Source organism: Gadus morhua, chromosome 14 (genome assembly GCF_902167405.1).
Source record: "Gadus morhua chromosome 14, gadMor3.0, whole genome shotgun sequence".
Classification (NCBI taxonomy): Eukaryota; Metazoa; Chordata; class Actinopteri; order Gadiformes; family Gadidae; genus Gadus; species Gadus morhua.
The window spans coordinates 16,842,693-16,855,089 of NC_044061.1; the positions used below are offsets into that span (position 1 = coordinate 16,842,693).

The following is a 12,397-nucleotide window of genomic DNA, read 5'->3' on the forward strand; positions in this document are numbered from 1 at the left end:
ATAGAGACTAATCATCTTGCCCTAAAGGGCAATAGAGAGAAGGTTTTTCTTATGCCCCTTTTCCACCGACAGTACCAGCTCAATTCTGGTACCTGCTACTTTTTTAGTCTCACCTCAGTCTGATACCACCGTATCACTGTAATAACCTTTCTGCGTTAAAGCAGTGTTTATATCATATCGTCACAAGATGAGACACTTATCACAGAAAGCGATATGTATGATTTCTTCTTGTGACGAAAAGAGGGTTTATAGCTTATAGCAGTGTTTATATCATATCATCACAAGATGAGCAGCTTGTCACCGAAAGCAATGTTACATTTTATAGGCGACCCACAACGTAAAATATCCCATTCACGATAATGAACTACGAGGGCACTAAAATACGTACTAGTTTACAAGTCATACATGTATGCATGATAGAAAGACGAAATAAGAGAAAGCGCGTTCACGCGGAGAGGGGGTGCGATTTCAGACGAGGATTCCATTTTCGGTACAACACCGCACTCTTTAAATAATAGCATCAGCGTCCCGTCAACAATAATGATAGATTATTGAACACTGCATGATCAGTGCGGAAGAACACGCCATGGACCATGACAGAGGTCTGTTTATGTGTCTCGTGGATAAGCATGCGCAGTTTCATGCATTCCTTCTATACGACCAATGCAACCTAGTTGAAGAGTTGAAGAGTAGTTTTATAGATGGACACAAGACGTGCCTGGAACCAAACCAAGTCGTGGCAAGTTAAGCTGGTACTGTCTGTGGAAAAGCGGCATTAGTCTATACATTTTTAAGTGCAAATTTCTGTCCATAACTAAAGTCAGAAAAAAAAAAGTTGATATCGCGAACCATTTTTTCGTCTCAACAAAGCATTTCGTCACGTTTTAATATCGCTAAAGAGGCTACTCATTGTAAGGGGCACACCCGAGAACTGGGGTCGTATTCACAATGAATATTGGTGCTAAAAGGAGCTCATATTTGGCGAATTTAGGAGGAACTCCTAAAAATAAGGGGCAGTCTTAAATCTAGGACTCCTAATTGAAATTACTAAGAGCAATTCAAAAAACACCCCCTGGCTCGCCCCCATGGTGTTGCGGCGTAAACTTGCGTTAGTGCTGGGCGGTGTACCGGTTCACACCGAATAACGGTATTTATTTTCGTTATGATATGAATTCTTTATATACCGCCCTTTTTTATATATTTTTTTTCAACGGCCCATATCTCAACCTCTGGCTTGCAAGAAGGTTTTTTAAAAGATCCCGCTACCAATCAACTGCCTACGACATATATTTAATCACAAGGTTAAATTTCAGACGACAAATTCTTGAATAAACTTCCTCATCTCTTGAGGAACCAAGTGGTGCCGAGAACATAGGCCGCTCTCAGAGCAGAATGTTTCCGTCCTCAACATACCTGACATAGGGTGCAGATTGTTGAGTGCGTTCCCTGCAGAGGCTGACTGCTGCAGCAGCTGTAAATAAAGCTAGACATTTGAACCAAACACAGAGAATGCACTGGTCAGTACTTTTGCTAGCCAGTAGGACGGGGTAAAAGAAGAGACAGGCACAGAGGCATTGCAAAGGGTAAAACCAAAAGGGACATTTCCTGAACAGAGACAGAGGGATGCAGTATAACATTTATTAACATGCAATCTGGCAGGAGATTTTAGACAAAGGAGGGGGAAATAAAGGAGAACCATGGTGAGGTCATGATGCACAAGCAATAATTGTTGACTAGATTGAGGCATATTAGCAGTTCATCACTTTACTCAAACAGAAGCGCACACATATTGTGCCTGTTTTTAGCCCCAATTACCACAATATACTAGGGTTATACTTCAAGATGCAATAAGAATGCAAGCTTGATACATGTTATGCAAACAGCCTGCATCTACTTGATGCTTTATGCAGTATGTGTTAACTCACTGCCAGGTACTGTGGCCCCAGGCTGTTGAGTCCAGTGAGGTTGCCCCACATGGAGGCAGCGTTGAGCTGCTGCATCTGTTGCTGGAGCTGCTGGGCCATTCGCTTCTGCTCCTTGTCCTTCTGTGTGTCTGCAAACTTCACCACAATGGGCGAAGAACAGCCCTAATAGTGGAGGGAGAAAACGGGCAGGGATCATTGAATGGTAGAAACAGATTTTTTAAAGTTTCAAATTACACAATGTAACCTTGTTAAATGCCCACACAGATAACGCAAAACAATAATTTGGTTCTAAGTAATGCAAAAGTTGTAACAATGTGGCACCATTTAGATCACTCCCTGCAGCTCAGAGTAACCGCAGCTCCGTGGCCGCAGCTCCGGCCACATATTGAACACACTTTTAAAAATACTGTGAAATAATGAAGGGTTTATAAAGAGGTGACAAAATCTATAAACTGACACCTTTTCTAAAGTTTTCATCTCAGCAAACATATACTATGAACATATGCTACCGATATATCTTTGACAGGAAAATGTCACGCCTAATTGATATATCAGTTGGGCTCTATTGAAAATGTCATCAATGAATAAAACATTAGTCTATTGTATTGGGTATTTTCTCGCTTGCTCAACAACAGCACAAAGCTGCTGAAAATTTCCGGTGCGGCTGTAATATCAGACTGTATAAACTAGAAAAGAGACTACTAGATTGGAGGTTGCGGTTTCGATTTTGTATTTGTTTTTTGGTGTGTCTTGCAACCAGGGCTTGGCAAGTTAATACGTTAATTACGCATTAAGGCAATCTTATTTAATGTGATTAATACAAATTGACTCAAAAACTCATCTTTTTTCTTTGCTTTTGAAAGGTTTTGCACACAGAATATCAACATTCATATCAGTTCCACCTACTTTACATTAAATTACACTTGCAGTAAGTCAGTGCGCCTACATGGGATAGCTAGATCGGATTACACCAATTTTGCTACTCGAATGGATGGTGTCAATTATCCGAATGTACATGGCCTTTAAGAGATCGGATAATGGCCGGAGCATGGCTGAATCCGCTACCCTAGGTGGCCCCTTTCAACAAGTGGTTATGGAGCCACTTCCGGTTGACATCTACGTCCCAGCAACAACAAACACAGGCAGCATTCGAGAATGATGTTTTCAGTAGACAGCTGTCAGTTCACTTCGGGTCCATGTCATTTCTCAGACGCTACATTCTTCCTACCTCTCTGTCGTTTGCTGACTCCTTCGGCGGCGGAGCAGCGGGAGGAGTCCAGCCGGAGGAGTCCGCATACGACCGAGTGGTCGGAACAATGGAGCATCTTCTCCATGTAGCGTTTCAATCTTGACTTCAGAGTCAAAGTCAAAATTCCTTTCCCCCAATTCCTTCTCCACCATGGCCGAGATAACCCCACTACGAGTCTTTGTTGTGGAAGTACCAGAGAGTCGGAGCACTGAACGAGATGTGCACCTTAATTTCTTTGTGTACCGTAAATACACTATTTAACCCAAAGACAAATAAAGCTTCTTAATAAGCTTCTTAATAAACCTGACGCAGTCTTTAAGATACATAATATCAGAGAATATCCCCGTCAGTTTGGTCGTGGCGCAATGAATGAATAAGGACCGTATACACGTCAGAAGAAACAAACTTTTATTTTGACGGATGTGCCCGAAGTTACTACTTTACAACCTCATTGATGACCAACGTTTAGGAAAACATGTACTTTTAATTCAGCCTTGGGTTAAATTGAAGCGTAGTGTGTACTGAATACTGTGTACTGATACTCTCATTTAACTTAAATTGGAGTGGATTTAAAATATTTTAAAAAGTGTGATTAATCGCGATTAAAACTTTTAATCTTTGCCCAGGCCTACTTGCAACCCAACAATTAATAGAATTAGCAGTTGAAACCTACATCCAATTAGACAATTGGATGGACCTATTCCCCGATAAGATTGGCCTTTGAGATGAGGAAATCATTACAGCCACTACATATACAAAAGACTCAATACACTGGAGTACATGGCAACAGACATAACCTCTATAATAGTAATGTTCTCACCTCCATTGTCTGTGACTGGTGCATTGTCTTGATGGCTGACAGGGCCATTTGTCTAGCAGTGAATGTCACAAATGCACAACCTGTAGGGAAAAGACACCATACCTATTTCAGACTGATAAGACATTCCAATGTGCGGCACATTTCATAGAAAATATAGGCCACAAACAAAAGCATCCAATAAAATGGCCAGGAAACAAAGAAAAAAAACATTCAAAGATTTACTATAACTTGATATTTACAAAATTACACTAAGTAGCTGGTGCTGGTCTGTGGAAGATTGCATGGGTACAACAATGTATTTCTGAGTCCAATACAATGTGTAGGGATGTAGCAAATCAACAAACTATATGTATGGGAAGACATCCACGTTAAATGGAGGACCTCTGCAAAGACGGAACTATTTAGACATTTTTGAGTATATGTGGTGGGTTGGGCTTTCACTTTCACAATATTCTCCAAGCAACAGTAAGCGGCAGGTATTAATAAAGACTTGGTCAAATACCCAACACTGCTTTGATTTGAGGTCCAAACATATCTATTTCTGGCTAGCGTTTCAGCCTAAATGACATCAAACGCCTTTCAACATCCCTAGAAAGCAGAAGGTATTAAAAGTGAAATGAACTGGATCTGCCTCACCACGACTGAGTCCATCTGGGCCGCGCAGTATTCTGCACTCCTCGATCTGGCCGTAGGGAGAGAACATCAGCCTGATGTCGTTCTCGTTACACTTCTTGGAGATCATTCCTATGAACAGCTTTCGGTCTTCCACGGCTGAAATGAACGCAGGGATAAAGCAATTAGACAATGAAACGTGAAAGACATTGGGAAACAAATAAATAGTTGACTTCAGCAAGATTATGAAACTACACAACCAAAAACCAATGAGGGTAGAGATTGGTTCATACAGAAACAGGCAGAGTCAACTCGAATATTCAGATATTCTGAAAGCGCATTACACGAATTAATAACTGACAGAAGTGTAGGCCATTTCTTATACTAAAAAAATAGCTCAATCAAAGCTCACCAATCTCAACAGCAGCTCTGCTGTGCATTATTTTACTGAAGAAATATTTTTGCCCTTTATTAAAAAGCTACTCATTAAAGGATAATGGTTATACTGAAGAAAGACAACCGAGCTCTCACCATTGTTTTTCTCACTGTCGGCGGGCTTCATTTGGATTGGGTGGTGCATCTGGACAAGGTGACACAAAGAAGCTCTCAGAAATGGACACTCAAAAAACATTTTAATCCAAAAATTTGCTACCTATCGTTATAAAAGTTTTACAAGGTCTCTCAACATCATGATTTCTGTTAACTTTACAGCCCAGATAAGGACGTAGTTTGAATTACAGTAAAATACATTACCCCCTACACCAAGTATCTAAGCGCTGTGTTGCGTTGCATCGTGTAGTGTCAAGCTATGAGGAAACTCTCCCACTCTAATCAATGGGAGCTGCTACTCTGACGTCTGAAGCAAACTTAAACAAAATTATATTTCAACAGGCTTCAAAACAAGAATCCACGATTAACTATTTTTTACACCATCAAAACCTTTCCAAAGATTTTTATTCAGGCAAGTCCAAAGAACATGCTCATCCAAACTGTGTGTCATTTGAAGCTATGATTCGTTTTTTCTCGAAATTTTCACTGTATTGCAAAATATTTCCTGACGGACAATATGGGCCCCAATTCCAAAAATGTTCAGCATGCAAAATAAGGCATGAACACCAAGTTTCAGAATAGCCCCCCCTGGGCTCTATAACGGATTTTGGCAACAAACTAGAGACATAGGCATTACCAATCCATGAAAATAATAAGCAAGTCCGACAATAACAATGGTATTGTAACAAGGTATCCACAGACGCTCTGTGAATACCTAACTAGGATCATTTCAAGCGAATCACAGGTGTAGTCGCAACTATGCTTCTGGCAGGGGAAGGTCTTTGTTATTCTCACACACACACACACACACACACGCACACACAATTACTGTACTGGATACTGGGCGGTCATGGAATGAGCCATAAACAAAACTTTAACACGTGTTGAGGGAGGTGTCCTCTATGCTCCTGGCAAGCACGTGTGTGTGATAATGTATACGTATTTGGGGTGTAACGATTCACCGACACGAATCGGTATCCGGTTGGATTAACACAGATGTGTCTAAATCGATACGATTTAGAATAGGTTAATGCACCGTTTTTAAATGTTGCGAATCGGTTTAGTGAAGCTTCAGCCCGAGACAGCGTTGTCTACTCACTACATTCCGTTTCCATACGGATCTGAAAAATGGAATTTAAGGAAGTGGGCGGATCCGTGTGTGTTTGTGTATGTTTGCGAGCGCGTCTCCGCGTCTCGCGAGCCGTCAACAACCGGAGTTGTGAGATGTGTGCGAAGATGTCAGAAAATGGTGAAACCATCTAATCTGAAATCAAACGTTTGGAAGCCAATTGGATTTCATAAGAAGGAGGGAAATATTGCTATTTGTTGATTGTGTATGCCAGCGATCAAGTCTATGAATAAACAAATAAAAATACATGTTCTAAATATAGATTTACCTTCCATTTTTTCCCCATGCCATAAAAAAACAAATACAAAACACACATATGTATGTGTGTGTATACATACATACACAAACACACATATACAGTATATATACATACCCGCATACATACATACACACACACACACACACGTGTGTGCGTGTGCGTGTGTGTATATATATATATATATATATATATATATATATATATATATATATATATATATATATTAGTGCTGTCAAGTGATTAAAATATATAATCGTGATTAATCACACATTTTTTTCTATTCTAAATATCCCTTGATTTCGTGCTGCTATTTTAGTGAGATCAGAGTGTTGAGAAGGACAGTAATAAAATATATTTGATAAGATGGATATAAGAAGACAGAGCCGCAGTGAATTCAACCCGGTCCACTTGACATCGGGTAGGCGCATGACAGTGGTAGGCCTACCGTAAAACTTCAATAACCCAGGCTTTTATTTGTTTCAATCACTGAACTGTCGAACAAAACTCTTGCTTAGCAAAGATGGGAAATACTATAACATTTATTATTTAAACCGGTATGAATATTCCTACCGTACGTAGGCCTATACACATTACCAGGCTACCGAATAACGCCTACACACATGTAGTGTGTGTGGGTTGCCCATGAAAACACCTTGCCACCAGGAGGCCCTCGGTGTTAAGGTGTTGGGCATGGGATTTGTAATGAGAGTTGTAACCAAAACTGTGAACTGTGAACTTTGTTCACAGGGCTTGAATCACCGGCAATTTAGGGCACTTTTAGAGGAGGAAAACTGTACGAGGATGAAGGTACGCTGGTTGAGTCTGGGGAAAGTGTTGAAGATTTTATGATTCCCGCGTTGAGATCACTCGTTTCATGGAAAGCGATCAAATGGTCATCCCCGAGCTTGAGAATGAAATGTGGCTGAACGACTTCGGTTTTATGTGTGACGTAACGGAGCACCTCAATGTAGAGCATGGTCGAAAGCAGCTGATCACTGAAATGCGAGACGCAGTGAAGGAGTTTCAAATGAAACTGCTTCTATGGGAGGGGCATATGCGCCAAGGCAACTTGGCTCACTTTCCTACTTGCCAGTCAGTGAGATAGTCACCAACCCATTCCCGACCGAATTGTATGCTGACAAACTAAACACAATCAAAGTGTAATTCAGAAGGATATTTGCTGATTTGGCTGCACAGAAATTCAACCTTGATCTGTTCGCAAATCCATTTGCAATTGATTGTTTACACCGCACCTGAGCAATTGAAGTCATTGAATTGCAATGTAACGTTGCTCTGAAGACCCACTACCAGTCAGTTGGGGCTGCTGAGTTTGCGCCTTTACTACCTGAATCAATGCCACAGCTTCGCCCTAACTCTGCACACGTCATGTCTATGTTCGTGTGAACAGATGTTTTCAGTAATGAGCCTGAACAAGACATCCCACAGATCACAGAACAGCATCTGGTTTCAGTACTGAAAGTGGCCATTGCACGGGACATTAAGCTTAGAATAGACAAGGTGCAGAGTGTCTGGTAAGACTTGAGCTAAAAAGCAAGCAATTTTGTTTAAGTTTGCATTATATGCCCTATTTTTGTGCCCAAAGTAAACCATACAATTTGAGATATGACTTGTCGCAATGACTATTTTGATCTACGAAAAGTTTTGCTAAAAACCATGGCCCTATTTGTCGAAGACAAAAGTTCTGTGATCCAAATGTGTTTTTTTTACCTGTGCAGTTGTCATTTTAGGCAAAAAATTTGTTCAGCACAAATACTATTTTGCTTTATTTATCAGCTTTGCTGCTAACAAAGATATTTTTTGCTGTTTTGTATAAGACAAATGTATTGTGATGCAAATGTGTTTTGTTTAATTGAGAAGAGATTAGGCTGGCATCCGGCATCCAGCATCCACCTGTTGGCCCTTTTTTCCGTTTGTTTATATTCTGTCTGTTCGGCGTCCTCCAATCAGGGTGGGTGGCGGTGTGGTTCACAATGATCAGTCATTTATTAGTTGTGTTTTTTGGTTTGAGTATGGATTAGGCACTGAAGGTTAGATTTACAATTATTTTCTTCTCAATTACGTTTATGGTTTTACATGTTTATTGCCCTGTTTATGAAAACCATAAACCAACATTACATTTAAAGAAAGGATACAAAGTACTTTTCATTGATTGAACAAAACATTGCCTTTCCTTCCTTTAAGTGTTCAGAACTTTAATATCCTAAAATAAGAAAAATACACAATAAAAGGATTATTTTCTCTTTATTTATGACTATTTCCACTTTAATTCAAATACATAGGTTGCACCAATGAAGTCTCAACAGTACCTGCTAGGAGGGAGACCCCAGGCCGCAGTGTATGGTATGTGGCGATGTTCTTAGCAATGAACCCATGAAACCATAGCATCTCAAACAGCATTTTACAACCAAACACCTAGTGCTGAAAGACAAAGCAGTAAAAGTGAAAGATTGAGGGAATCCAAGTAAACGATTCAATAGTCAGGAACAACCTCATGCGCACATCGTCTCACTCGGAGAAGAGGTCCACAAATATTTCCCAGCGACGGCCGAAGCAAACAACTGGATAAGAAACTTGTTTAGCATCGAAACCTCTGAAATGAACAAAGACTTCACTACTGGTTTGCGAGAAATTTTACAGAATATAATTTGGATACAGCAACACAATGAATACCCTGCACTTTCAGACAAAGCTGTGCGCGTTCTCATTCCTTTTGTGACCACATATCTGTGCGATAAAACGTAATACAGATGCAGGATTGATGCTGAGCCAGACCCGAGTCGGAAGCTGACCTTGATTGATCCAGACATTGCAGGAATGTGTTCGCAGAGGCAGGCACATCCTTCTGATTAGGCTTATGGAAGTTCAGTTGTAAATATGCTGGCCAACTTTGAATAATATTTGCATTCAGCCTAAGAGTTTTCAAACTTTTGTTGCTGTTGGTATACAAATGTTATTCCAAATGTTCTCAATTGCACAGGGTTTCTGCAGGTTTCCAAAAGTTAAATTTAAGACTTTGAAAGACCATTATGAAGTCCCAGAATTACGAGCAAAGTAAATAAATGTATTCCCATTTAAAAGAAGAACATAACAAAATACAGTAGCATAAGCCTGCGGCCATATTCAGCTGCAACTATACCTAAGAGGCAGCAGTTCAGATCTACTTACTTTATTATATTTCATGACATAATACATAACAATATATAGTTAGTTTCCGTCGACCTCCAGCGCTCGATTCAACATTACATTTGGCACTTTTTATGACTCCCGGATCAGACCGCAGCAAAAGCCTTAGGCACAGAGGCTGGGAAATGAACAGACTGCAACAAACTGCGCCAGGCAGCGGCTTTACAGTGCCGATGGGTGAGTTTGCTGAGCTAACTCAGACAAATACACAACAAGATGATCAAAGCTACACTGTATCCTTCCCGAAGCTGGACAAGAGACTGTTCCAGCTGCGTCTCACTGGCACAAAGTCGGCGCTAAGCCCAAACAACATACCAAAGTGAATCAGCAAGTTCACCTGACGCCAAATGCTAAGCTAACCAAAGCTAAAGCTGAAGTTAACCCTGCCGCTGAAGAACCGGTTCCTGCCACTTCAAGAGTCCACGAACGTGCCTGCCACCCATGCACCCCTGAGCCCCGCGATTCGTCCGGACAAACGGTGCGAACAGAGACCGACCATGAACCCGTTGCCAGAGAGGCGAGCTGTGCATGCGTCGGCCACCCATGCACCCCTGAGCCCCGAGATGCGTCCGGACGGACGGTGCGGACAGAGACGGAACAATAACCAGTCCCTATGGAGGCGAGCTGCGCATGCGTCGGCCACCCGTGCACCCTTGAGCCCCGAGATACGTCCGGACGGACGGTGCGGACAGAAATGGAACAATAACCAGTCACCATTTGGAGTCCAACAAGGTACGATCTGGAGTCCCCCTCATTATTCAACATCTACATGCTCCCAATAGGGCAAATCATGCAAAATAACAATATTGACCATCATTGCTATGCTGATGACACGCAAATCTATGTATCGCTATCACCAAATGAGTATTGGCCCATACATAGATCTGCTGTGCCAGTGCATTGAGCAAATGAAAGACTGGATGTGCCGAAATTTCCTTCCAACTAAATCAGGACAAAACCGAGATGTAATTGTATTTGGTGCTAAAACGGAAAGGCTTATAGAAACCCAACACCATCACTCTCTGTCCCTGAAAACCTCAATCAAAGCCAGAATTCTAGGGGTTATCATGGATTCAGATTTTCATTTCGACAGTCACAACAAATCGGTTACAAAATCTGCATAGTATCACCTTAAAAATGTAGCAAGACATAGAGGGCTCATGTCTACCGAAGACTTACAAAAGCGTATACATGCCTTTAGCACAAGTAAGCTTGATTACTGCAATGGTCTCCTTACAGGTTTCCCAAAAAAAAACTCTAATGGCGCATTTCCACCGGAGGGTGCGGTTCGGTTTGCCTCAGTCCGGTAGTAAGGGGGCGGTATAGCCCAGCTCAGTTCCAAGGTTGCGTTTCCACCGCCGACAGTACCCTTATGGTAGGCCGGATGTCGATCGCCGCGGCAGCTACTTAAACATTGTGACATCAAAACAATAAATCAAGCTCCCCCAGCACGTCTTCCTCCCCAAGAATGCAGAGGAACGTCTCCACCCCCTTGTTCGCCCAAGTTAAAGTTTTGCGCAATGTGATCTGATACCAGAGAGAAAGGCCTTTAGGTCGGATTGGATTCCTGACGTGGGTAACAGAGACTGTTGATCTGATCTTAAATACATTGCACTTTCTAAAAAAGCTGACACATTTTTTGCATGTTCTTTTACTTATCTATTATTTTATTTTATTGCATAAAAATGTTTATACGTGAAGAACTTTGAGTCTACCTTGTGTATGAAAAGTGCTCTATAAATAAATTTGCCTTGCCTTGCGTACAGCTCACAGGAGGCACATTTTTTATTAAGAATATTATTTATTGTTAACTGTTGTCAGCTGAACAAAGTGGTTCTACTGGAACTGACACACACACACACCAAATGAGAACATTAAGAATAACTGTATACGAAAAAAAAAGAAAAGGAAAAAAGTAAGGCTAAATATAAATAGGATTAAAAGGGTGCCAGCACGTTGATAACTGAACTTCCATAAGGAGGGTGGGAGGAGGAGGGTGCGCCTGCCTCTGTGAACGCAGTCCTTCGATGTCTGGATCAATGGAGGTCAGCTTCAGTCTCAGACACACAGCGTTGTCCGAAAGCGCCGGGTATTTGCCGTGTTGCCGTTTCCAAAAGTAAACAATGGCTTTCTTCTGAAAGCAGACTTCAATGTTTCGTCGCATTACAATTCAGTTAAACTCTCCTCTGGCATTTCAGAGGTTTCGATGCTGAATGAGGTTCTCATCCAGTTTTTCGCTTCGGCTGTCATCGAGTAATATTCACGGAACTGTTGCTGCTGTCGGAGCGAGAAGCGGTGCGTAATGATGTTATTCCTGACTATTGAATCTATTTAATTGACTGCTTCAATCCGACACGTTCTCCTAGGAAAATTCAACTGGTTTATCTTTTTGCACTGGGTGTTCGGTTGTAAGATGACGTTCGATACGATGGTTTTATCGGATTCATTTCTCAGAACATCACCGCATACCACCTGTGCTCTGTTCACTGTCAGTTTTTACAGTTCTGCTCGGAATATACTCCTGTCTGCACCTCCAAATAGTTCCCGTTTGGAGCCACGTTCGCAGTTTTTTTGAACCAATCATAATTCTAGCGCTTATATCTTGCTGTCAGTTTAGCTTGTACTCGTGTATGAATACTAAACAGGCTGA

General features: G+C 41.4%; 1 protein-coding gene across 17 annotated transcripts in view; it reads right to left on the reverse strand.

Moving 5' to 3' along the window:
• celf1 (cugbp, Elav-like family member 1) overlaps positions 1 to 12,397 on the reverse strand; it is a 36,349-nt gene that overhangs the window by 14,809 nt on the left and 9,143 nt on the right. For 11 of the 17 annotated variants that reach the window (XM_030376407.1, XM_030376422.1, XM_030376408.1 and 8 more), the window contains 5 exons: positions 5,138 to 5,186; positions 4,631 to 4,765; positions 3,995 to 4,074; positions 1,926 to 2,087; positions 1,414 to 1,483 (listed from right to left, as the gene is read on the reverse strand). In XM_030376407.1, coding sequence (XP_030232267.1) covers positions 1,414 to 1,483; positions 1,926 to 2,087; positions 3,995 to 4,074; positions 4,631 to 4,765; positions 5,138 to 5,186 — 496 coding nt within the window. The remainder of the gene's footprint in view (positions 1 to 1,413; positions 1,484 to 1,925; positions 2,088 to 3,994; positions 4,075 to 4,630; positions 4,766 to 5,137; positions 5,187 to 12,397) is intronic. The other 6 variants (XM_030376413.1, XM_030376417.1, XM_030376419.1 and 3 more) reach the window with 3 other exon arrangements.